The sequence below is a fragment of the Dromiciops gliroides genome, chromosome 2 (genome assembly GCF_019393635.1).
Source record: "Dromiciops gliroides isolate mDroGli1 chromosome 2, mDroGli1.pri, whole genome shotgun sequence".
In the NCBI taxonomy this organism is placed as follows: domain Eukaryota; kingdom Metazoa; phylum Chordata; class Mammalia; order Microbiotheria; family Microbiotheriidae; genus Dromiciops; species Dromiciops gliroides.
Genome location: NC_057862.1, coordinates 73,717,866 through 73,745,590, shown reverse-complemented (window position 1 = coordinate 73,745,590; position 27,725 = coordinate 73,717,866). Strand labels below are relative to the sequence as shown.

The following is a 27,725-nucleotide window of genomic DNA, read 5'->3' as shown; positions in this document are numbered from 1 at the left end:
TACTTCCATACAACAGAAAAACAGAAAAAAGGTATTCTATGTGGAACTGAATTGCCATCTCACATCACTTACATTTTTTTTTTAACATCACTTACTTTGAAAAATAGAATCCAAAAATTATTTTCAAAACTGCCCTTGTCTTTGTTTCCTTCTGAAGCTTCTTCTCTACATATGAAAAAGTTTCAAAGCTATCTTTTTTTTTTTTTTTTGGCACCATTACAGCAAACATTCTTTCTTCCCCTGACCTTCCTCCAAATAACTGGGAGAAAAAAAGAAAGAAAAGAAACATGCTCTCTACTTCATAAAAGATAGGTGATGGGCTCAGGGTGCAGAGTAAGAAATATATGGTGTCCCAAAAGTCTAGGTGCAATTGTAAGCTTTTTTTTTCTTTTTCTTTTTTGCAGGGCAATGAGGGTTAAGTGACTTGCCCAGCATCACACAGCTAGTAAGTGTCAAGTGTCTGAGGTCAGATTTGAACTCAGATCCTCCTGAATCCAGGGCCAGTGCTTTATCCTCTGTGCCACCTAGCTACCCCCAATTGTAAGCTTTTTTAAACTTAAGAAGTATAAATACTACAGATTTACCAAAAAAAAAAAATCTGAAAGGTTATTTAAAATTTCTAAAATACTGAAATAAGATTAAAATTCCACATAACCACCATTTTGTGCTATATCTATATCACTATGGCTGATGTTCACATTTTATAAAAACGTTCAAGACCTGCTGCTTGGTGACTGAAAGAATTGTGGGTTGTTGTTTTTTAAATAGCATGCTTCAGTCTCTATTCAAACAATATCAGTTCTTTCTCTTGAGGAAGATAGTATGCTTCATCATTAGTCCTTGGAGATGGTCTTGAATCATTGTATTGCTGAGAATAATTAACTCATTTACGATTCTTCATTTAACAATATTGCTACTACTATGTATAATGTTGCCCTAGTTCTGTTCACTTCACTTTGCATCAGTTCATGTAAGTCTTTCCAGGTTATTCTGAAATCATCCTGCTTGTCATTTCTTATAGCACAATATTCCATTACAATCATAGACCATAGCTCGTTTAGTCATTCCCCAACTGGTGGGCATACCTTCAATTTCCAAAAGAATCCTATTTTTAATACCAGCCTTATCATCCAGGGAACATGACCCCACAAGAAAAAAATCGAATAAAAATAAATCAGGGGGCGGCTAGGTGGCGCAGTGGATAGAGCACCGGCCCTGGAGTCAGGAGTACCTGAGTTCAAATCCAGCCTCAGACACTTAACACTTACTAGCTGTGTGACCCTGGGCAAGTCACTTAACCCCAGTTGCCTCACTAAAAAAAAAAAAGATAAATCAGGTCACTGAGGTGGTCGGATATAACAACCTTCCACTACCACTGGTCTGAGAAAGTGTCATCCAGAAACTGTCATAAATGCAGTACATGATGACAAGGTGCTCTAGCTTATTAAAATTATGCAGAATTCACAAAAGTAAGTATGTGAAAGAGAAATATATAAATATTTCAAATGATGCTTTTGTAAGTTTATTGCATTTATATTTCTGAATTGCACTTTGCCCTGGCTTAGGGTTCCACATGCATGTTTATTTCTTTTATAATAAACCTAGTTTTTCCACATAAGTTTTAGTGAAGTTGTGATTGCCTATTGACAGAATTTATCAAAACTTAAATATGCACCAAGACATTAGAGAAAGGTAATAATTTTTGGACATGGCCAAAGTAAGAATGTTTTGTTTGACTTCATACTTGTTACAAGGTTTTTGTTTCTATTTTCTTTTTCAGGGGGAGGGGGGCTGGTTTGGCAGGCAGTGCTTGAACCTGACTTTCATTGGAATTGGTTCAAAGAGGGAAGAATATATATATACACTCAGTTGGGTACAGAAATCTATCTGACTCAGTAGGGAAATAAGAGGTGAAGGGGCTAAGAGATTGGCGGGTGAGTTGGAGAGATGATAATAGGAAGGGCAGACTAAGGGGACTAATGGTCAGAAACAAAACAGACTTTTGAGGAGAGACAGGATAAAAAGAGAGTGAGAGAGGAAAATAGGATAGAGGGAAATACAAGTTAGTAATCATAACTGTGAATGTAAATGGATGAGCTTACCATAAAATGAAAGCAAATAACAGAATGGGTTAGAAAGCAGAATTCAACAATATATTGTTTATAATAAACAAATGAAACAGAAAGACACACACACAAAGTTAAGATAAAGGGCTGAAAATTAAAACAACTCTGAGGTACCACCTCACACCTATTAGATTAGCTAATATGACAAAAAAGGAAAATAATGAATGTTGGAGAAGCTGTGGAAAAATTGGAACACTAATGCATTGTTGGTGTAGCTGTGAACTGATCCAACCATTCTGGAAAGCAATTTGGAACTATACCCAAAGGGCTATAAAGCTGTGCATACCCTTTGCCCCAGCAATACCACCATTAGGTCTTTTTCCCAAAGAGATCATAAAAAAGGAAAAAGGACCCATATGTACAAAAATATTTATAGCTGCTCTTTTTGTGGTAGCAAGGAATTGGAAATTGAGGGGATGCCCATCAATTGGGGAATGGCTGAACAAGTTATAGTATATGAATGTAATGGAATTCTATTGTGCTGTAAGAAACGATAAGCAGGCAGATTTCAGAGAAACCTGGAAGGACCCACATGAACTGATGCTGAGTGAGATAAGCAAAACCAGGAGAACATTGTACACAGTATCAACATTGTGTGATTATCAACTGTGATAGACTTGACTCTTCTCAGCAATACAATGGTCCAAGATAGTTACAAAGGACTCATGATGGAAAATGGTCTCCAAATCTAGAGAAAAGGAATTGTGGAATCTGGGCAGAGATTGAACCATGCTATTTCTACTTTTTTTTTCTTTTTTGAAATTTTACCCTTTTGTTCTGATTCTTCTTTCACAGCATGACTAATGCAGAAATATATTTAATGTGATTGTACATATGTAACCTATATCATATTGTTTGCTGTCTTGGGGAGGGGGAGGGAGAAAAATTTGGAAATAGAAATCTTATAAAAACAAATGTTGAAAACTATCTCTACATGTAACTAGAAAATAATAAAATACCTTTATTGTTAAAAAAAAAAAAGAAAAAGAAAGGGCTGAAGCAGAATCTCTTATGCCATCCGATAATTAGAGATGACAAAGACAAGTGGGTATCTTATACCAACAGCCCTAGGAAAGCAGCTACATAACTAGGTCTAAGTAGTACAATAGTGAAAGAAGCCCAGCTACTGCTGCTGCCTGAGCCTAAGTTATAGGACTATAGAACTCCAAAGGTCAAAGGCTAAGGCTACCACTTAAAAGCTCTGGATCTGGGCAACTCTTCCCCTTTGTGGCATGGCTATCTGTGTTGCTAGGTGCCTTGAAGCATTCTATATGGTCAGATGAGAAGACAGTACAAATAGCATGTCTGTGAACTAAAGGTGTAAAAATGAATGTAGTCACCTTGGATGTGGTTACAAACAGAAAATCTAGAGCTGGTACTCAATCAACCAGTATTTACTTAGTGCCTACTATATGCCCAACACTATCTTGGATAGAATTAAACACTTAAGAGACTGATAAGAATGCAAATTAAGGGGGCAGCTAGGTGGCTCAGTGGATAGAGCACTGGCCCTGGATTCAGGAGGACCTGAGTTCAAATCCAGCCTCAGACACTTGACCCTTACTAGCTGTGTGACCCTGGGCAAGTCACTTAACCCCAACTGCCTCACTAAAAAACAAAACAAACAAACAAAAAAGAATGCAAATCAAAAGGAAAGTTTACCTACATGAAACTCCACCTTCACACTAGATCTTTACTTAGCAGCTAAAAATAATTTGAAACATGAACACTGGCTAGATTAAGCCAGTCTTGGAACTAATTATTTCTCCACTTATTTAGTACAAAAAATTCTAGTTATGAGGGTAGAAATAAATGCTGACTTCATCCATTTACTACCAGAGCATTCATTCATTCATTGATTCAACATTTTCTTGGAAGTGGGAAGACTGATGAAAAAAAATTTACATGGCATGGTATTTATACTAGATAGTGTGAAGACAGAGATTTCTACTTCAAAGAACAGAATTCCCGAACACTAAAGTACATCAGCAAGACTTGCTGAATTCATAGTAAAAGCTAGAAAGGCTGAGAGATCATGGTAGTGAAAATCTATGAAATAGTAAAGGATGTCACCTGGTTGGGTCTTGAGCAGGTTGTCCTGAGGGTGAAAGTTCCCACTACTTCTTTTTTTTTTAGTGAGGCAATTGGGGTTAAGTGACTTGTCCAGGGTCACACAACTAGTAAGTGTTAAGTGTCTGAGGCCGGATTTGAACTCAGGTCCTCCTGATTCCAGGGCCAGTGCTCTATTCACTGCGTCACCTAGCTGCCCCAAAAGTTCCCACTTCTTCATACAGGCTAAGAAATACCATGGGCCCAAAAGGAAGAAATATCCCCAAATGAGGTACAAGGTACCTCAAAGTAGAACCTGTCATGATGGAAGTTAACAAGAAACTGTACCTCACAATAAGATCACTTAGAGAAATCATTGCCTAAAGTAACTCATTCTACTTTGTGATCTGGAGGCAGTTTAGTGAGATGATGAAGGTACCTGCCTCTCTATGCATCTGGGTGTTTTAACCAAAGTTTTTCTTTTGGTGTGTTTAGGGAGTATGCATAAAAGAATTATTGAGCATGTGCTTCTGGCTGGGGTGGGAAATGGGAACTAAACAAATCTTATATAAGATTTCGGGGCAGCTAGGTGGCACAGTGGATAGAGCACCAGCCCTGGAGTCAGGAGTACCTGAATTCAGGTCCAGCCTCAGACACTTAACATTTACTAACTGTGTGACCCTGGGCAAGTCACTTAACCCCAATTGCCTCACTAAAAAAAAAAAAAAGATTTCATGAGAAGGAAATTTAAAAAAAAAAAAGAAGAAGATTTCATGAGTAGGAGGGGTTGAATAATATGGCAATAGCAACAGCCCTGAGTGCTAAAATGTACCAAGGACTGCTGACCCGAGTGAAATATTATTAGAAAGCAGGCAACCTAAAAGATAATCAATGAATTACAACCTGTAAATTTGGGAATTGTAACCGATCACTAATAAATGCAAGCAAATTGAAAAGTGGTAGAGCATAGAAAATAAGAATTAGAGAGTAAGAATTTATCACTGTCTCTCAATTATGATCTGAGGAGAAGGTCTTTGAATCTAGATCCTGGTTCTAGCTCTATGAATAAAAATATCCCTATACACTACCATAGTGAAACAGAAATCTCTCTAAAAATTATTCAGTTAATTAATCAACAAATATTTATTAAGTATTTACTATGTGCCAGGTGTTGTGCTAGGCACTAGGAGTAGAGAGACCAAAAAAAAAAAGAAAAGAAAAGAAAAATCTCTGCTCTCATGGAATTTATACTCTACTAGGGAGACAACAGGTAAATATATATGTAGATACAAAATTAATATGTAGAAAAAAAATTTAATATATGTAGAAAATCAATATAAAATAAATAAAAGGTAGTTAGGAAGGGAAGGCATTAGCTGTTGTAGAAATCAGGGAAGAGATTGTGTAGAAGGGAATTCTATGAGGTAAAATTGAGGAGGGAGAGCATTTCAGGCAAGGGGGACAGTGAACACAAAGGCAGAGAGATGGGAAACAGAGAAGGCCAAATTGACCAGACAACACAGGAAAGGAAGGGAAGCAAGATCAACGAGGCCAAATTGTGAAGGCCTTAAAATCCCTGAGCCTAAGTTATAGGACTATAGAACTCCAAAGGTCAACGGCTAAGGCTTTCTATTTGATTTTAGGGGCAATGGGGAACCACTAGAGCTGATTGAGTAGGGGATGAAGTAGTCTGATCTGACGCACAAAATCCATTCGGCAGCTAAGTGACAGGATGGCCTGCAGCATGGGAGAAGTCCAGGCTACCACCAAGGTTGTGAACCTGAGAGACTGAAGGAACTGCAAGGGCCCTACTCAGAGAGAAGTCTGATAGAGGAAAGCGTCTTGAGGGGGGGAGGGAGGCAAAAATAATGAAGCATCTTGGGTATGTTGAGTTTGGGATGTCTTCAAGACATTCAATCTGAAATACTCAGCAGCAGGCCTGGGGCTCAGCTGGAGAGCAGAGGGCTGGACACAAAAACTTAGAAGTCATCCCCAAGGGAAAGGAAACAGACAGGGGCAGATAGGTGGAGCAGTGGATAGAGTGCCGGACCTGGATTCAGGAGTACCTGAGTTCAAATCCGGTCTCAGACACTTGATACTTACTAGCTGTGTGACCCTGGGCAAGTCACTTAACCCCCACTGCCCCACAAAAACCAAAAAAAAAAAAAAAAAGAAAGAAAGAAAAGAAAAAAAAAAAAAGACCAAGGGAAGAGCCTTACAGAACATCCACAACTATAGGGCATGATAAAGATCATGATCTAGCCAGAGGAGCCAGAGAGAGATTAAACAGTTAATAGGAAAACCAAGGTCACAAAAGCTGAGAGAGGAGAGGGTATCCAAGAGGACAGGGGCAGTAGTCAGCCATATCAAATACAGCAGAGAGATCAAGAAGCCTGAGGCCTGAAAAAGACCAGAGCTTTGCTTACTTTGGTAAGAACAATTTTAGTCGAACAGTGAGGTTGCAAAACAAACTGCAAATTAAGAAGTAACAGGGCAGGAAGTGAAGTCAACAAACACAGATTTTTCTTGTAGTTTAGCTGAGAAAGGAAGGGGAGATATCAAACAATGGCTTGAGGGGAGGGAAAAGGAGGAGCTAATGAAGATTTCTGAAGGTTCGGGAGAGACTCTGGCATGTTCGAAAGCAGTAGAGAACCACCATTAGCTAGGCTAAAGATGGGGGATGGGGAGAATTGAGGAGCAACTGCTAGAGATGATGACATCAAAGAGGACCACCCAATTATCAGAAATTTGATCAAGAAAAGAGAGAAAGAAAAAGATGCCAAGTGGTTTTGAGATAGAGAGAAGGAGGGAGAAGGCAGGGAGTTCTGAGCAAATGCCCTCAGTTTTCTCAGTAAAGTACAAAGTGAGGTCTTAAGAAGATGAACCCCCCCCTTCTCCCCTTCATTTCATCTCATTATATACTTCTTCCCTTTCTACACAAGCCTTCTCTCTATTCCTCAAGCATCATCTTCTACCCTACTGTTAGTGCCCTCTTTGCAAACTACCTCAGATTTCACTGTTTTGTGTGTATCTGTACTTATCCTCCTTCTATTTATTTGGTATATATTCACTGATGTACTTGTCTTCCCCATTAGAACAGAAGCTCCTGGGGCAGCTAGGTGGCACAGTGGATAGAGCACCGGCCCTGGAGTCAGGAGGACCTGAGTTCAAATCCGACCTCAGACGCTTAACTAGCTGTGTGACCCTAGGAAAGTCACTTAACCCCAATTGCCTCACCAAAAAACAAACAATTGAAAAAAACCAGAAGCTCCTTGGGAATAGGAATTTGTTCATTCTTTTTATTTATTTGCTTACTGATTGATGGGGAGGAAGGCTTAAAGAGAGAAGAGGCATTTTGGTACAGCTTCTGTGGGGAGGGGCTTTAAGAGAAGAAAACAGAATAGAGTAATACTGGTTAACAGAGTCAACACTGGATTCAGGAGGACCTGAGTTCAAATCCAGCCTCAGACACTTGACACTTGCTAGCTGTGTGACCTTGGGCAAGTCACTTAACCCTCATTGCCCAACCCAAAAAAAAAAAAAAAAGAAGAAGAAGAAGAAGAAGAATGTGTTAAGAAGAAAGAAGAGAAAATGGGTAACTGCTGGAGGACACCTTGGTGGGTGCACACTCTTGTGAGCTCTTTCACTGTCACTCCCAGGCACTCAATGGTATTAGACAAGGAGGAGCCATGGTTCTGAAGACCCAAGGACTGGAAAGCAAAGAAGTGATTATGTTCCCAGCCCAAATAATGAGATAAATGATAATTAAAGGCTTTTGTAGCCAAAAAGAGAGCATCAAAATTTAATACTAAATTGCAGCCTGGAACTGCTATTGAGAGTAAGCCTAGGTCTCAGAAGGCTGCGCTCACAGATGCAAAATGTGTTCTACTGAGCCATGAGAAAACACCAATGTTATATTAAATGATGGTTAATAACAATCAAGGTTAGGGCATAAAAGTATAGAACCTTACCAGATAGGTTTATTTCTTGAAAACCTTCCTATAGTTCTCCATGGAATCCAATCCAAGTATTCATTAAGCACAAACTAGGTGTAAAGCACTGTCCCTGTCCTCAAGGAACATCTATTCTATTGGAAGGATATAACATATTAATAGATAAATAAAGACAGGATGATTTGAGGCTAGTCAGAACCTTGCTACTTAGGGCATCAGGAAAGATTTCCCATAGAAGACAGTTTATGACCCGAGCCTTTACAGAATCTAGGGATTCCAAGAGACCAAAGGGAAGAAGGAAGAGGTTCTAGATTTAGGGAATCATCACATGTGCAGAGGAATGGAGGTGGACAAAGGAGAGCTGAAGTCAAAGAACAGCAAGTATAGCAGTTTGGCTAGAAGGTAGAGTGTGTGAAGGGGAGGAATATGAAATACTAAGTTTCAGATGCTGGCTAGAGCCAAAGTGTAAAAGCCTTTCAATGCCAAGCTGAGGGTTGTGTCCAGAGACACTAGGAAGCCACTAAAAGTGAATGCCATAGCCAGACTTTCTGCCTCTCCTATAGTAGGTAGCTAAATAATTTGCACTATTATTTTAAGTTAAAATGTTCTAGTACAAATATATTTGAGCTTGGTAGTACAAGCTTTCTCCATTGTGCATACCTGGGGGGTAAGTATAACCAATTGGTTTATACTTTAAAACCTAAAATATTACCTGATATCAGCTACTAGTATTGCAGGCCTCTCCCTGCCTATACTTACAGGTCAACAAATAGCTTCTAAAGGGCTTATTTGGAAATTCAACCTCCTAAGTGACAGCAAGAAACTTTCCAATCTATAAACTGGTCTGCAATGGACCTATCCAGCAGGAAGGATAATCAATCTTGGTTCTCAGGCAAGGTAGATGCCTTCAGACAAGCTGTATGTTTAATGCTGCTGACTATAAAAAGACATGCTGGTTTACAGAGTTCCTTAACAGTTTGGTTGGCGTGAATCACTTTTCTAGGGTCTGATTACACCTGGGTAGTCTTTTAAAATGGACTCTCTGAACCTGGAAAACAGATTTAGACCCTGGACAATGGTGACGCTGCCACCCATTTCTTTACTGGTTTAGCAGTCAGGCTGAGAGGAGATATAATCAGAATCGATCTATCCCTAGGCACTATAGATACTGCCACTTTTATGGAATTGTCATTAAGGAAGGTAGGAGATTAGATTCTATGAAGGGCTAAAGGAAGTCAGCCAACTACCAAGTCACAGCTAATTAAAAGAACTCATTTATATCATGCTCTGAGGTGTGCAAAGAGCTTTCCTCACAATAACCCTGTGGAGGCAGTAATAATTTGCATACCAATATAACCCTTTAAAGTTTATAGAAACAATTTCCTTACAAGTTCACTCACTTTTCTATGAAGAAACAGGCTGGAGCCAGCCTCCCAGTATTCCTATCTGCTTCCTATCTCCTATCCTGTTTGCACAGGATCCCCCTATAAGAAGGACAACACGGAGAAGAATTTAAATTGTGAAAGACCCAGAAATAAAATAGCAGAGTAATGGTTCTTTGTAAGCAAGAAATTATGAGGCCTAGTTAGTCCAGCTAAGTTTTTGACATGAATGTATCATAAAGTAAGTAGGACAATTCAGGTCTATGTTACTCACCTCGAAGGTGCTGAAGTTCCATATTCAGCCTTTCAATGTGATAGTCACAGAACTCCAGGTTCTCCAGTGTCCCTGCCCTTAGCCCTTCATCCTGCTTTTCTTCCAGCAACAGGTTCAGTTCCTCTCGAGTCCTGCTAAATTCCTCCAACTCCTGCTCCATTTCCTGAATTCTGACAAGCAAATAGGAACACTCGGAGGCTGGGTCCAGGGTCCTGTCCAGATAACTAGAGTTCTCTTTCTCTAAAGTGTCATCAAAGTGATGATGGTTAGCAGGATGGGACTTAATTGATGCTAAATTCATCCTCTGTGGTGCCAAAGGAGGGAGAGGAGCTGGACGGGAGGGCCTCATTGAAAAAGATGGGGATTCAGGTTTCTGGGGCTGGGGAGGAGTAGAAGCTGGGACACATGGGCGGGGAGGTGGTGGCCTCAGGGCCTTCCGCCTTCCAGGTGGCTCTTGTGGGCTTGTTAGTGTGGGAGGAGAACCACGAACAATATCCTTCTCTGAGCTAAAGTCCGTGATTGAAAAGTGCCGGGATATTTTCTTGTCCAGTTCCGCCTTTGGTCCAGATAGGCTCTTTTCAAACTGTGCCAACTGCTCGGTCAATTTAGAATCCAGATCGGTCCTGCTTTCTCCCTGTGGAAGGACTGGTGCTGGAGGGACAGACCCCTTGACTTGCAGACCAGCCTGTCTCTCTATCCCTTTAGATATACTTCTAATGCTGGAGGAATGCTCTCTGGGTTTGTGTTGCTGGTCTTTAGTCCAGCCAGCCCCATCCTCAAGCTTAGGGCTTGGTTGATTGGACTTTAATAGCCTTGAGCCTAAAGCTGCAGAGCTGCTGCTCTGAAGAGGGCTCACTAGACCCCCAAGGGCTTTGGGCAGAGAACACGTTTCTCTGATTGGCAAAGGGCTATCCTTTGCCTCAGAAGGAAGAGTGTCCAAGCCCCCTTCTGAACTCTGGCTCTCTGCTGCTTCCATGTTCAGCTGTGTCTCTTCTACAGTGTGGAAATGCAGGTTTTTCTTCTTTGGGGGCTGAAGAATTGGAGTGTGGGAGAAAATGCCATTGATTGGTTTTGTGGAATCAGTATCAAGAAAGCCTTTGTTGAGAGGCTCTTTGTGGCCCCTTTCTGGGGTTCTTAGAAACTTGCCCATACTCTCCCTTTCCTGGAGAAGAATTTTATCATCTTCACAATAAAAAGGCAGATGGTTCAGAGACAAACTGGGTGTTTCAGAGACAGTACAAGTAGACTCTTCTACATCATATTCATGAAGCTTGTTCCTTTCCTCAGGCGCTACAAAGGAGGCCTCCAGGTTACTCTGTGGAGAGAGGGGACTCTTATTCTGATTGTTCTCCTGGGCTAGATCTATAGCTTCTGCCATCCTTATGCTAGGAAACAATTTTACAAATCTGTAAGGAAAGATGCCTGTTCTGCCCCTCAGTTTTCCTTCCAGCCAGCCATCTTCCAATGTCCTCAGAATCTGGATCCTGTCTCCCACCTCAAAGTCCAGTTCTCTTGGCTCCAAGGCTTGGAATTTATAGAGGGCAATACCATAAGCCCCCAATTCATTTTCATCCTCCTCTGTTCCTTTCTTCTCCTCTTCCAGAGGTACATCTACCACACCATTAATAATGTATCCTGAGTTCTCTGTACCCACTGGTTCATTCACAGACCTCAAGGGCCCTAAAAGCTCCACAAAACCTTCTGGGAAAATACCTCTTTGGCCCTCAAGTTCCCCTTCAAACCAGCCTGGTTCAGGTATGCCAATAATGGTGATTATATCCCCTTCTCTGAAATTCAACTCCTCATCCAGCTGAGCAGAAAGTCCCATCAGTGCCCGGGCTTGGCCCATTGAATATTCAGGAATCTGAAGCAGGGTACTCTGAGATTCCCGATGGTGGCTTCTGGAGGAGAGTAGAAGTTCTCGTACACAGGATGATGGGAAAAAGCCCTTGGTACCCCAGCAACTTCGGCCTTCTTGCCAGCTGGAGGTGGGAGGGCCATCTAGAATCACCAGGTCACCTAAAGCAGAAAGAGGAAAACTGACTATGACCATCCTTAGAGAATATCTTCAGTACACATTCATTACACATAAGAGGAGCTATAGGAATCTTCAAACAATTGAATATCCTGGTGTATCCTTATAACAATGTCTTTGGGAGTTTGTGTTTTCAATTATTTTAAAGGTAAAAATGCATTATGATACAAATGTACATGTAAGCAAAATATTTATTTATTTTGAGGGGCTTTTAAAACTTTTTAAAATTTAGCATTTTCTCCAATTACATATAAAAATAATTTTTAACATTCATTTTTAAAACTTTGTTTCAAATTGTCTTTCTTCTCCCCTCCTCTTTGAGAAGGCAAGCAATTCAGTATAAGTTGCACATGTATAGACATACAAGACATTTCCATATTAGGTTGTGAAAAGAAAACGCAAAAAAACCTCAAGAAAAATAAAGTTTAAAAAAAATGTGCTTCAATCTGTATTCAGACACCATCAGTTCTCTTTCTGAGGATGAATAACATTTTTCATCATAAGTCCTTCAGAGCTGTCTTGGATCATTGTATTGCTGAGAATAGCTAAGTATTTCACAGCTGATCATCTTACAATATTGCTGTTACTTTGTACACTGTAAATTTCACTTTACCTCATCTCATTTAAGTCTTTCCAGGTTTTTCTGAGAGCATATTGCTTATCATTTCTTACAGAACAACAGTATTCCATCATAATCACATACCACAATTTGTTAAGCCATTCCCCAACTGATGGGCATCCCCTCAATTTACAATTCTTTGCCATCAGAAAAGAGCTGCTAGGGGCAGCTAGGTGGCACAGTGGATAGAGCACCAGCCCTGGATTCACGAGGACCTGAGCTCAAATCCAACCTCAGACACCTACTAGCTGTGTGACCCTGGGCAAGTCACTTAACCCCAACTGCCTCACTTAAAAAAAAAAAAAAGAGCTGCTATAAAGACTTTTTGTACATATAGATCCTTTTCCTTTTTGTTTTTGTGTTTTTAAATCTTTTTGGATACAGACCTAGTAGTGCTATTGTTAGGTCAAAGAGTATGCATGGTTTTATAGCCCTTTGGGCATAGTTCCAAATTGCTCTAAAGAATGGCTGAATCAGTTTACAACTCTACCAACACTGTATCAATGTCTCATTTTTCTCACATCCCCTCCAATATCTGTCACTTCCTTTGCTGTCCTATTATCCAATCAAATAGGTATGAGGTAGTACCCCAGAATTGATTTGATTTACATCTTTCCAATCAATAGCGAATTAAAGCATTTTTTTCATATGGCTATAGATAGCTTTATTTCATCTGAAAACTTCTTATATTTTGATCATTTATTAATTGGGAAAGGTTCTTATTTTAATAAATTTGACTCGGTTCTCTGTATGTTGGAGAAACGAGACCTTAGGCAAATTTGCTTCAAAATTTTTTTCACAGTTACTACTGATAACTGTATTTCCCTCCATCCTATTCCCTCCCTCATTAAGCAAAATATCATGTTTCAGTAACTAAATTCCCTGGGAAGTGGCCCAGGATGGGTTTCCTAATACAAAACTGGAACCTTTGGCATCAAGATATTTTAACCCAAACGTTTGCTTCTCAAAGGCCCTATCAAGATACCGAATTTCAAATCAATCATAATGAGGAATTATTATAAAACTTCAGTGTATACAAGCACTTCTATTCTTAAAAGCATCTTCCAATAGACATTCAATGTTGTTCTCACAGCGAGGGATAAATAAGATTGGCAGTATTCCCTTTTTATAATTGAAAAAAATGAGATGCAAAGAGGCTTAGAACTGGGATTGGCTCAAATCTCCTGACTCCCAAGTCAAGTAGAGAACAGTGTTTTGAATCCTTTTCATTCCCTGGGTTCTCATCTAAATTTCTAAGTTTGGCATGACATACTTTGAGGCAGGGCCCAAAACTTGTAGCATAAAACCAAAAAGAATTGTGAATGTGTTAGCAGACTGAGTAAAAGTGGGAATGGGTATAATGAATGGATTTTTTTTTAAACTGCTATTTTGTTTTGATACAGAAACAATTCTCCACAAAGGCCTAAAATATAGTACCCACAAAAGTACATTCCCTGAAAATTGTTAAGTAAAACTGCCTAACAGAGGGATTATGACTCAGAGTACTTTCATTTTCCACATTTGTAGTTTGCCATTTATTAAAATCAAAGAAGGATGCTTATTCTGGAAAAAAAGAAGGGTAAAGAAGAAGAGGAAAAAGGATGAAGAGAGGGCATGGTGAAGAGGCAGATAGTTCTCTAAGGCTATAAAATACAAATAAGTTGCTGGCTGGCATCAGTAAAGGCAGTTTCCACACAGAGTTCCCTATCCTGAGAAAGTCAGAGAGACAAACACTGTGGATAAATCCTCTATGTACATAGTCAGCAGCTAGGTTGGACAGTGGAAAGGGCGCTGGGCCTGAAGGCAAATCTAGCTGCAGACACTGACTAGCTGAGTGACCGTGGGCAAATCACTTCATCTTTGTTTGCCTCAGTTTCTTCATCTGTAAAATGGGGATAAAAATAGCACCTACCTCACAGAGTTGTTGTGAGGATTGAATGGTAAAAGTCCTTAGCACAGTGACTGGCACATAGGTGGTACTACAGAAATGTTTATTTCCTATTCCTTTTTCCTACTGAAAAGTGACTGGCCCAAAGTCATATAGCCAACATGTGACAGAGGTAGAACAAGAACCCATGTCTTACCGGCTTCAAGGCCAGCTCTTTCTCCACTAAACCTCTTTCATGTAATATAGGGAGTCCTAAAACACATCACCAATATTACTACCCATTCTGTTATTGCCCATATGGATTATTTTCAGTTTTCCCCAGAAGGATATACAATAAAGCCAATCAGTAGATCACTTACTGCCCACTTCTTATATGGAAAGTGTTGTTCTAGTACCACAGGTGACACAAGCCTGAGCATTGCACTGGCATCCACTGGACTTATGTGAATGGATGGACTAGAACTGTGAGGGAGTCATGGATAGATTGTGATTGGCTCTGTTACACAGATTATGCACATGATTAGATCACAGGCCCACTGAATTATGATAGAGATTGAAAGATAAGAAATAGAGGCAGCTTGTACAGTAGACTGAACTTGAGAACTAGAGTCAGGAGACTTGGGTTGAAATCCCGGTTCTCTTCTTTACTATCTGGTTTTAGGTGGCTTTTGGCCACCTAAAATGAGGTTGGACTAGATAGATGACTTCTGAGGTCCTTTCTAGAGAACTGTTGTTAATCTGTGATCATATTAATCAAGTAAAGAGGACAGTCATTCTACAGGGTGGGCAGCTCAGGGGCACAGTGGATAGAGCCCTGGGCATGGAGTCAGGAACACCTGAGCTTAAATCCTGCTCAGATCATTTGCTAGCTATGTGAGAGTAAGCAAGTACCTTGATAATAATAGAAGGTATCTCCCAGGATTGTTGTAAGGATCCACTGGAAGAATAATTGTCAACTGTTTAGCACGGTGCCTGGTACTTAGTGCCGTATTAGGAGGGAAGACACGAATTCTATCTTTTTTTTTTTTAAGTGAGGCAATTGGGGTTAAGTGACTTGCCCAGGGTCACACAGTTAGTAAGTGTTAAGTGTCTGAGGCCGGATTTGAACTCAGGTACTCCTGACTCCAGAGCTGGTGCTCTATCCACTGCGCCACCTAGCTGCCCCCTGATTCTATCATTAATTGCTGCTCCTATGACCCTGGACCAGAAATGATGATTGGCCACTTCCTCCAATATGAGCTTAGCAGTTATGTGACAGTATCATCATCAGGTGGGTTTCAGGCCCCTCTGAGGGCATGCTAGTTTATTGTTGACTGTGCGGCCATGACTATAAGCTAAGATAGAATCTCTGTCCTCCAGCATCTCCTTTTGTCGCTAGAAGCTTTCAGTCTCTAAATGGAGTAATGGTAGGGCAGGTAGGTCAACATGACTAATGTAGTCCTTGCATGTAGCAAGAAGCAGCTTCTAGAGAAGTCATTCCCATTGGCTCCTATGTGTCTCTTGGTATGGAGAAGAGACTTGGTGGTCAGCCTTAGGTTCCCATAAAATACGAGAGGTTCAAAATCAAACTGACTAGATTATCAAAAGAGAATAATAGATAATATGGCCATTTTTAGAGCCAAAATCTTTTGCATCCCTACAAATTAAAATTTTTATTAGCCATACCTCTGGTTACATTTTGAAATAATTTTATTCTGAACTTAAAAACAAAAAGGAGTCATTCATATATATATATATATATATATATATATTATATAGTAAAAAAAAAAAAGAATTGTATATAAAACTGTAAATACCTATTTCATACACCTTACTTTTTTTTTTTTTTTTTGAGGGGCAATGGGGGTTAAGTGACTTGCCCAGGGTCACACAGCCAGTAAGTGTCAAGTGTCCAAGGCCGGATTTGAACTCAGGTACTTCTGAATCCAGGACCGGTGCTTTATCCACTGGGCTATCTAGCTGCCCCACACCTTACTTTTTAAACAAAGTATATAACTAAGTCCATGTGTTACTTCTAAAACCATTGTGTTTTTCTGTGTTTCCTTCTGAACTTCCATTTTCTTTTGTGCATTTTTAAACTGTTTTATTGGCCTTCATCTTTTAATTCCCCCTCTCCTCCCACCAAAGTTAAAAAAGAAAAAGAAAAAAAAACCTTGTAACAAACAAAAAACACCACTGTGCCCCTGAGCTGCCCACCCTGAAATTCAGACTTTTGTAGAATGACCATCCTCTTTACTTGGTTAATATGATCATAGATTGAGAGCAGCTAGAAAGGACCTTCAAAGTCATCTAGTCCACCCTTCTCATTATACATATGTGTGTGTATATATGTACATATGTATATGTATATGTGTATGTGTATATATGCGTGTGTGTATATAAAACAAATCTACAGAATGGCCAGGCCTAAGAATCCACGTCTTTGCACTGTGAATATATCACTTCTTTGTCCAAAGGCAGGGAATACACTTCATCATTGATCCTCTGGACAAAGGGTTGGTCATGCCATTGGTCAGTGTTCTTCATTCTTTCCAAGCTGACTGTTATGATGCTGTTGTATTCTCTTGGTTCTACTTGCTTCACTCTGCATCCGTCCATAGTGCTTTCACTCCCTACTGACTGTGCTACTGACTTTCTGCCCTTTGCTCCCACGACTTAGCTGCCTTCTCGCTGTGGATCTTCCCTCAGTTCCTGGAGCCTTCTCCCCTGAGAGCGTCCTTCCACCATGCCATGCCTCTTCTCCCATTTGTGAGATCTTTCCGAGGGAGCTCACATTCTAGGAATGGGTTCAGCCGAGCCGTGCTGCATCCCCCCGCTGGCTGTCTGGCCCTCACCACCATGCCTTTCTCCATGCTCCTTTTCTCCTCCCCACCTTCCAAGCCCCTTATTCTGTACTGTTTTCCCCCATTGGAATTTAAGCTCCTTGAGGATAGCAACTTCCTTTTTGTTTGCACCTGCATTGCCAGAGTTGAGCAGTGTCTGGCACAGAGTAATGCTTGTTGCCTTGCTTTACCTCAGGATTCTCTCCTTCATCATTGCTTAGTGTAATGATATCTCATTACATTGATTTGTTGTGATTTGTTCAACCATTTCCCAATTAATGGGACACCCTCATAGCTCTAGTTGCTTTTCTTTTCCCTTTTAATCTCCCCTTCGAGCATGAGCAAATTTGTTTACTTGTGGGTGTTCCCACTTCAGTATTATTCTCTCTCTTTAATGCCCTGCCCTTGTCCTTACTTTTTTTAAAAGTGAATTTGATATTTCTAAACCAAACTGTTAGTGTGTGCACACACTCATAAGCATGTTCAGTACTTTTGTTCATTCCAGATAAAACCGAGGTTCATCTAATGCCCATTCCCACTCCTTCTCATCCTGTTCTTCGAATAACCCCTAATTATAAGACACAGCAAGTTTTTCCCTTTGACTAACTAGTACACTCCTCTTTCACCTTCCCTTTTCCTTATTCTCTTCAAACCTTTAGGATGTCCACCCCTAGTTCCTCTATTTTTCTTACTTAATTCTCTCAATACACTTTTTTTTTTTTTAGTGAGGCAATTGGGCTTAAGTGACTTGCCCAGGGTCACACAGCTAGTAAATGTTAAGTGTCTGAGGCTGGTTTTGAACTCAGGTACTCCTGACTCCAGGGCCGGTGCTCTATCTACTGCACCACCTAGCTGCCCCCTCTCAATACACTTTGAAGACGTTTTGTGCCTACTAAATGCTGGGCACTGTTCTGAGTGCTTTTCGAATATCTCCTTTAATCCTTATTACTACCCTGGGTGGTAGATACTGTTATTATCCCCATTTTATAGTTGAGGAAATTGAGGCAAAAAAGAAGCTAAGTGACTTACACAGGGTCACCCAGTTAGTAAACATCTGAAGCCAAATTTTAACTCAGATTTTTCTGACTCCAGGCCCAGCATGTTAATTTTCAGAGATTCTATTTCTTAGGTAAGGTTTACCAATTTCTTGTCTAAGCTATTTATCATCTTCCTAATTCTTTCTTCCCAAGCTTTTATCTCATTTTTAAAATTTTTTGCTTCATTTCTTCTAGGTATTCATGTAGTCCTTGTAGAAAATCCTTTTTTTTCCCTTTGAGTATCTGCTTACAGTTTTTACAGTTACTCTCTGCTCCTCTTCTCTCAATCTAGAATAAAAGCATTTTATTATTTTCTAGTTACATGTAGAGATAGTTTTCAACATTTGTTTTTATAAGACTTCTAGTTCCACATTTTTCTCCCTCCCTCCCCTAGAATAATTTTGTATAGCAGTCAGTGTCTCCTGCTTTTGTTCCTCAGTTTAGGTTTGGGCCAGGGCCAGGCTCTTTCACCCGCTGTGCTTTTGGGAGAGGGTGATTTCTTCTGCTTGGTCTCCTCCAGGATTCTCCCAGAGTCAAGCCTCTCTGAATCTTTGAGGCTCAGAGCACTGATCTTTAGGGCCCAAGACAGAATACTAGAGACCTCAGTCTCTGAGTGCCTGGGCTGCCCTGGTAGGAGCTCTGTGGTACCATCCTAGTTACTGATGCTCTAATGCAGAGGTGTCAAACTCGCTGCCTGTGGCAATGTGGCAAAACTCAAGTGGGGCCACAAAAAACCCAACAGATTTAAATGTAATTGAGAAATGTTTAACAAAATAAAAAATACAACATAGAGAGTGTTAATTTGTGGTTTTCCATTTTATTGGGCTTGACACCACTGCTCTACCAGGTTCCTAAGGTTACCATCTTGGGTTATCAAACCCCTGGGGCTCTCTAGATGGAAAGGGGTTTTGTGCCAGAGCCAAAGAAGAGGACACTGACCAGAGATTCTCTTGCTGACTCCAGACACAGACATTGATAAGGCTAGGCATGTCTCTGGTCCATCTCCACTTGCACTGAGAGACTACTAGCTTATCTGCCTGCACTCACTATTCCTGGCTTTGCTGGAGGCCACCCTTTACTGTCTGTGAGCTTCTGATTTTTTTATGCAATTCTGATGTGGAAGCAATCAATTATTGTAGTTTCTCATCAGATTTTTTGATCATCATTCAGTCAGTTGAGAATTTCAGGATTTCTCTGGAGTAGAAAGCAAGAGCAGAGCAATCTGTCTCCATTGATGCTGCCATCTGGGGCATAAGTCCTCTGGTTGCATGTCTGTGTTTTTACTAACTATACAACCGTAGTGATAAGTGTTCGCATTTGTTTAGTTCACCTTACTTAGAAACTGGAAAAGTATTTCAAAGATGCATAGAATTCCAGCATAGGAAAGGACCTTATCTCTCACTTCTTCCTTAATTAATAATCACCCTCAGGAGTAGCCAGCCACCCAGCCACTTCATGAAGCCTCAGATAACAGATTCCACTTCCAGACAGCTCTAAAGGCAGCCTAACATTTGCCTCTCCCCCTCACTGTTCTGTTCTCCCCATTGGAACCAAACAAGAGAGATTTAATCCCTCTTCTACATTCTTTACTCATGAATTCACCATTCTCTTTCTCAAGGTTTAATACCACCAGCTCCTTCAGTTGATGTTCCTATGGCAGGTTTTCAAGTTTCCTCGTCATTTTCATCCTCCTCCAACCTTTGTTCACTCAATCAGTGTCCTTCCTAAGATACTGCAAAGAGCTAATCACAATATTCTCAATATGGTCTGAGCAAGGGAAAGGACAGAGCAACTGCCACATGAACCCCAACCCCCATCTGCACATCATACCTCTACTAAGGCCGACTAAGATCACATTAGTTTTCTTACTGCCTTGTCACTTTTGACTCATATTGAGCACCCTAAAGCCTCCAGGTTTATTTGGGGTTTTTTGCTTTTAATTTTCTTTAGTCCCTTGTTTTCATTTGTCAAATTATGAACTTAACAATCGCCAAATGATATATAGTATGTTAAAGTAAAACAGAAAAAGAGGCTCTGATCTGCATCAATCAACATTTGTTTTCTTGATTGGTAACTGGCACTGGAGGTATCATCTTTAAGGGGTCACCAAATTTGCAAAACAGGTCCTAACCTGCGGATAAGCAATGTGGGGCTTCTGAAATGTTATGGGCAACACTGGTGACATTTCTCTCCATATTCATCCTTTTTTCCCTTTTCTTTCTCCCTTTTCATTCTGGTTCCTCCCTGTGTGTTCGGTGATCAATGGCACCCAAAGCTAGGGCTTAATCCAGCTCTTGGTATTCAAGCAGAGAGGCTAGCTTCTGTGTTTGAAAGCAGAACTCAAAGCACCTTGATTTTTTCTACAGCCAATGGGAGGCTTATGGAAGAGAAAAAGAAGGGACAGGTGACACCTGCTGGAGGTTAACGGGTGGAGCATTTTATTCTTCAGAAGGAGATTGGCTATTATCTAGTTATTCCCATTCATTTTACTGATCTTTCCTGGAGGAAGAGAAAGAAGGAAAGGTTTAAAAAGAGGCAGCACAAGCTGTTGTTGTTTGTCCTTCTTTTTCAAAGAGGTGCTGGACATCAGGAGGTGATGTCATGACTTGTATTGAATTGGATTTTTTAAGTGAGGGAAGGCTGTGCAAACAAGGTTCACCAACCTCACTCTCTCCTCCAGAGCCATCTAGGTCCAGTGGCAAGATATGAATGTTTAAGGCAGTTGGGGTTATGTGACTTTCCCAGGGTCACACAGCTAGTAAGTGTCAGAGGTGAGGTTTGAACTCAGGTCCTCCTGACTTCAGGGCCAGTGCTCTATCCACTGCACCACCTAGGGCAGCATGCCTCAGACTTTGCCATCCCACAAGGCTCCAGAGCTTCCACAATTCTTACTGGCTCTTAACATCCCTCCACCAAAGATTTTTTAAATGCATGGAAGAAGGGACAGGCTAACAAAGTAGTGCTAATGGGCAATACTGGAATGAGAAGGAGATGAGTGAGTGAGTGGTAGCCATGGTATGAGGGGAAAAAATGTGCCTTAGTGACCTAAAGCACTTATGTCATGAGAAGAACAATCCATTTCAGATTCTGAGGAAGGAAAGGAGTTTGTAGCTATTTCCATAGAACTCAACTCCCCAAGATGATATAGGGGCTCTGTTTATTTATATATTTTATATATATATATATATTTTTTTTTTTGGTGAGGCAATTGGGGCCAAGAGACTTGCCCAGGGTCACACAGCTAGTAAGTGTTAAGTGTCTAAGGCTGGATCTGAACTCAGGTCCTCCTGACTACAGGGCCAATGCTCTATCCACTGTACCACCTAGCTGTCCCTTATTTTTATATTTATGAGGCATCTACAAGACAGTGAATATAGCATAAACCCTTTAGTCTCTTTTTTCTTTTTAGAAGGAAAACTTTTACTTATGAATTCCCCTAAATTCCAAAAATCTAAATATACAACTCAAAATAAAATGCTCGTATATGAATATCAGTTTCTCAAAATACACTTATCCTAAACCCTTTAACAAATGTGATGCATGCTTTCTAGGACTCACATGACCTATTTTTTCATAGTGCTTCAATCTAGTACTTTGAATATAAGGGGCATTTTAATGGTGCTGATTTGACCCTTCCAACTCTCTTTACTCACTACTATCATTCGGAAGTGAAGTAAGGGATCACAGAATGACAGAATGTTAGAAACTGAAGGCACGTCAGAGATCACTGAATTCAACCCTCTCATTGTTTTTATTTCAAGGAAATATTTCTTTATATAGAAACATTTAGGGGCAGCTGGGTGTCACAGTAGATAAAGCACTGGCCCTGGATTCAGGAGGACCTGAGTTCAAGTCCGGCCTCAGACACTTGATACTTACTAGCTGTGTGACCTTCAGCAAGTCACTTAACCCTCATTGCCCCACAAAAAAGAGAGAAAGAAAGAAAGAGAAACATTTAAAAATCATGATGGATCCTCAGAAGAGGTAGAGCCACTGTAGAGTAAAAGTTTTAAACGTTTAATTTAGTTAGTTTCACAAAAAGTCAAGAACTTTGTTTAAAGGAAATCTATTCAACTCAAATTTCTGTTTGTAAAGGGGAAAAAACATGATATTTTCAAATGAATTGTGTTCACGTTTTTTCCAAGTTCTTTGTAGCAAGCAGCTACAGTCCTACAACTATCTCCTAAAAGAGCTTTGTGTCCCAGACGAGGACACTGAGGTTCTGAGGTGAAGCGGTTCTCGACTGTGTATGCTACAAGATTCTGTCTCCTTAGGCTGGCAGGTAAGACCCACCCTACTGCACCACCAACCCCTCTTTGAAGACTTCCTTCCTTCTTGCTCCTCCTTCTCAGGCTCTCTACACTCCAGGGTAAATTTTAGGAGTTGAAAATACTGAGAAGCCATGATAATGAAAGGCCCTGCATGCTCCTGGTTAGGAGGTAGCACAGAGGATGTGCCCTGTGGCACTAAGGGAAGCAGAAAGGGCCCAGGAGCCCATTAGCAGATCCCCATTCTGTTATCATTTTCCCACATCTCCCACATCTGTGCCTCCACAAAGGTCACCCTTCATGCCTCAGGGGGCCCTCGCATCTCAGTTACCCACTGAAATCCTGTTCTTCCTTCATCTCTGTTCACATGCCAAGTCTTCTCTGAAATCTTCCCTGATTCACAAACTAAATGGATCTTTCCCCCTTCAAATTTTCGCCAAGTACTTCATCTAGAACTCTCCTTTGCCCTATGACAATATGGTACAGTAGAAAGATTGATGGATTTACAGCTAGGAAAGACTGATTTCTGATACACACTGTGGGTACATAATTGCGTGACATAGTTTTTGACCCTCAGCTTCCTCTTCTGTAAAAAAAGAATAATCATACACTTAGTATCTACTTCAAAGTATTGTTCTGAGGATCAAGAAATAATGTAAAGAAGGCTCTTAATAAATTTTAAAGTACTAAGCCAGCTCTTACCCTTTTTAATGGTTATTACCGTCATAAATAATTACACATTAAAGTACATTTCTAATATTACTCTCACTTCACTAGCTGAAATGTTCCAAACAGTGTGTTTCGTGCTGGAATGTACTGATTTCAAATATGTTCAGTTGAAATTTTTTTATATCTAATATTTAGAAGTTCAAAGAAATCATAACAGTTTAGTTTCTAGGAAGTTGCAGGGATCCGTCCAAGATCACGGCTAGAATTAGCTTTTTTAAATCACTGATTTCACACTACTTGCCCCTACTTATTGTGAGGAGAGCTAAATTTGAGGCAACACTTCCAACCATATGTAGGAACTAGAAGAGTAGAATAACGCTGCTTTGTCATTCATGCCCTAATCCCTGGACCTCATGTCTCTTTCTACTATGACAGAAGGTCTTCTTAGCTTAAAGCTGGGAACTTGAACATGGAAAGTCTAGCCTAAGAGTCATCAAGCTAAAAAGATTTCTCTTCATCTTAAAGTAATCTTTTCTGTTCCCCAGATCACCGGTTTACCTCGATGGAGGGAGAGACCACCCACATCCTGGGACAAAAATTCAGCGACGCAGACAAACAGCCTTTCTCCATGCTTCATACTGGGAATGGTCACAATCTCCACAAAACTGCTAGGGAATTGTCCTAGAAATAGAAACAAAAACTTCAGGTATACCCTTTTTTTTCTGAAAGACATACGAAAACACATGAAGCTTTTCCCCTGAAACTATGTATAGATTTTAACATAAAACAATTACTGAGTATCTGCTGGTATCTGACACTGTGGGCTGTAAGAAAATAACGGGGTGGGGCAGCTAGGTGGCGCAGTGGATAGAGCACCCGCCCTGGAGTCAGGAGGACCTAAGTTCAAATCTGGCCTCAGACACTTAACACTTACTAGCTGTGTGACCCTGGGCAAGTCACTTAACCCCCATTGCCTCGCTAAAAAAAAAAAGAAAAAGAAAATAACGGGGTTTGGGGATTCCCAGAGGCCCCCCGCTGAGAGAGCCTGGCCTGACCTTCCTTAAGGCCAGCCCAAAGTCAGGAAGTTACCTCACTCAAAACCACACCAACCTGAAAGCCTTGTTCCTGCCTGAGGATCTGTGCCCTGGGCTCTGACATTAGCACGACTGCGCCAAACCACCCTCAAATCCAGTGAACCAATAGATTTGAATGATACTAGCCAATTAGCTTTTTTTTTTTTTTTGGCGGGGGCAATGGGGGTTAAGTGACTTACCCAGGATCACACAGCTAGTAAGTGTCAAGTGTCTGAGGCCGGATTTGAACTCAGGTCCTCCTGAATCCAGAACCGGTGCTTTATCCACTGTGCCACCTAGCTGCCCCAGCCAATTAGCTTTAAGCAGTGTGTAAGGGTGGGCTCTGCCCCTTCCCTCAGAGAGCTTATGCTCAATGATCTCTCTCCTTGGCCTGGGAACTTGGTGAGAGCAGATGCAGCTTTCCTATCTTTCAGAGCCATGTGCACTCTCTTTACTAATATTTAATATGCTTTAATAAATGCTTAATGCCCCAAACTGGTGCAGTAGCCTCTAATTTCTAAGTAACAAATATACTATAAATACCAGCTAAATTCCTTAACACTTGGGACAATTATAGGGCAACCACATATAGTTTTACTTGCCACATGGCATTTGGAGGGATAGGGTAAGTACATAACACAGAAGACAAGGGGTCTATCTTCAAGGACTTAAAAATCTACTCTAAACAAGACTGATGGAAAGAAAAATATATACAAGGTTAATTATTCAGATGAAAATATATACCTATTAAGTATAGCCTAATGAGGACTTTCTGAAACATCCAATCTGATTTTTGCGGGGAGGGCAATTGGGGTTAAGTGACTGGTCCAGGGTCACACAGCTAGTAAGTGTCAAGTGTCTGAGGCTGCATTTGAACTCAGGTCCTCCTGAATCCAGGGCCAGTGTTTATCCACTGTGCCACCTAGTTGCCCCCAATCTGATTTTTATAGGAGTAATAAATACAACCTGGTAAATGGAAACTAAGAAGCTACTTCTAGAAGGGAAGGTAACTTTAAGCAAAGACAGGCTAAATGTCAGTCTACAAGGAATGATCAGCATGAATAAAAAACAAGTCAGTCTGACTAGAATAAAAGAAAACTAGATTATTTTAGGAGATGAGGGCATGAGCAAAGATAAACAAAGGACCTTTATGATTATAGTTAAGAGGTGCTGTTTGATGTAAACGGCAGTAGAAAGTCATAGAGCATTTATAGGACAAGAGTGTATTCTGGCTTCATTAAAAGAGGCAGTGTCCAAGACTAGAGAGTTGAAAGTACCACTGTACTCTGCACCCTGGTTAGACCATATCTGGAATGCTATGTTCAGTCCTGGCCATAACATTTTAGGAAAAACATTTAATTGGAGAGCATCCAGAAGAGGGCACTCAGGAGAGTTCAAGGCCTAAAATCCATGCCAGAAGGAGACTAATTGAAGGAACTAAGATTGTCTAGATCTTATGGAGAATACATTAGCTGTCTTCAAATATCTGAAGGGCTGGCACAATGAAAGAAGGATTAGGCTTATTCTCATGGACCCATTTAGGCTTGGTAAACAGACAAATTTCCTCAATCAGATCTATCCAATGTGAAATGGAATCTCTTAACAAGTAGTGGGTTCGGGGCAGCTAGGTGGCGTAGTGGATAGAGCACCGGTCCTGGAGTCAGGAGTACCTGAGTTCAAATCCGGCCTCAGACGCTTAACACTTACTAGCTGTGTGACCCTGGGCAAGTCACTTAACCCCAATTGCCTCACTAAAAAAACCCCAAAAAACAAGTAGTGGGTTCTCTCTCACTAGAAGCCTTTATTTTTTTTAATTTATTTTTTTAATTTTTTGCTAGAAGCCTTTAAAAAAAAAGCTATATGGTCATCTGTTGATTATGTTATAAAATAGGTTCTTATCTAGGTGTGGATTAGACTTGCACTTTCTGGAAAGCCTTTGGGGTTCCTTCCAAATCTGAGATCAGGTTCTGAGGAGAAAAGTGATTCAGATTTTGAAAAGAAAAGCAGTTAGGACTGACTACTGAAGGTAAAGAATTCATGGCAAATGAGAAGGAATAAAGAGGTAAGGATGAATGAGGTTAAGGATAGGGGAGGCAGTTGGCAACTAATGGTCTCAAACTGCTCCTTAAAGACAAAAGCTGACGGGCAACTAGGTAGCGCAGTGGATAAAGTACCAACTCAGGAGAACCTGAGTTCAAATCCAGCCTCAGACACCTGACACTTACTGGTTGTGTGACTCTGGGAAAGTCACTTAACCCTCATTGCCCTGCCAAAAAAAAAAAAAAAGATAAAAGTTAAGTCATCGACAATGATAAAAGATGGATATAGACCACACAAGAGTTTTATCCTCCCTGACATAAAGGCTCACATATTTAGAGCTGTAAGGATCCACAGAAGCCATCTACCTCAACCCCTAAGGTCCAGAGGGGTTAAATTACTTTATCAGAAATGGGATTTTAATCCCATTCCTCTGACTTGAGAGCTAGCACTTTTTCCCTAAATAATGCTGCCTCTCATAGAATCTTCTGTGCAAATAAAGGAAGTGCTATAAGAATATAGGGTGCTGGGGGCAGCTAGGTGGCACAGTGGATAAAGTACTGGCTTTGGATTCAGGAGGACCAGAGTTCAAATCCGGCCTCAGACACTTGACACTTGCAAGTCACTTTACCCTCATTGCCCCACAAAAAAAAAAAAAAGAGAATCTAGGGTGCTAATGTCCATTTCTGAGCTTTTTTCCACTTTAAATTATAATCTGGAAAAGAGTTAGACCCATTTTGTATAATGGTGAGTAAGTGGCCAACTTCTTACCTGTAACATTCTCTTTCTTTCCAAAGAGCCAAAATTCATCCACTACTGCCAGCACCTCAATGACATCTCCTACAAATAGGGGCAGTTCCTCTGATACACTTGGGCAGAAATCAAAAATAGCACGAACCACTGTGCCAGGTTCCATGGCTTAGAAACCTAAAAGGATAGAAAAACAGTCCTGTTGGAAACCAGAAAGATCACAGAAACAAAACCACCTTCAGATAACATAGTTAGTCCAAGAATTAGTCAAGGAAATTTGGGGATCCCATTGTCCTATTTTGAGGTATATCCATAATAACAAGGCTGATTCTTACTAGATCATTTGCATTGCCAGAGTGCTTTTGCTCATTTGATTCTGACTGCTTTTGTAAAGTAGGCAGGAAATAGATGCTCAAAACACAACAGAGTTTGAAGAGATACCTGTTAGGAAATGTAGGTTTGTACTGTGCCAGAAGTGGTTCATAGAATAAAGCAATTTAGAAAAGCAGAAGTAGGACCCCTTCTATGTATACATACAGAAGATCCTCTCTGTTTCCCACCACTCCCCAAACTCGTGATCTCTATAAAGTGCAAATCTGTGTCAGCCCCTCTACTCAATAAACTTCAGTGGCTCCCTATTAAGTGCACAATCAAACAGAAAATCTTGAGTCTACCTCGTAAAGCCCTTCATAATTTGGTCCCTTCCTGCCCTTCTAGTCTTACACTTTACTCTCTTCTGTGTA

The 27,725-nt window shown here is 40.6% G+C and overlaps 1 protein-coding gene across 1 annotated transcript in view; it reads right to left on the bottom strand.

Moving 5' to 3' along the window:
* LOC122744097 (dynamin binding protein) overlaps positions 1–27,725 on the bottom strand; it is a 123,192-nt gene that overhangs the window by 65,046 nt on the left and 30,421 nt on the right. Inside the window, exons 2-4 of the mRNA XM_043989441.1 lie at positions 27,004–27,159; positions 23,681–23,803; positions 9,785–11,803 (exon numbers count right to left, since the gene is read on the bottom strand). Of these exons, the coding sequence (XP_043845376.1) occupies positions 9,785–11,803; positions 23,681–23,803; positions 27,004–27,148 (2,287 nt within the window). The 5' untranslated portion in view covers positions 27,149–27,159. The remainder of the gene's footprint in view (positions 1–9,784; positions 11,804–23,680; positions 23,804–27,003; positions 27,160–27,725) is intronic.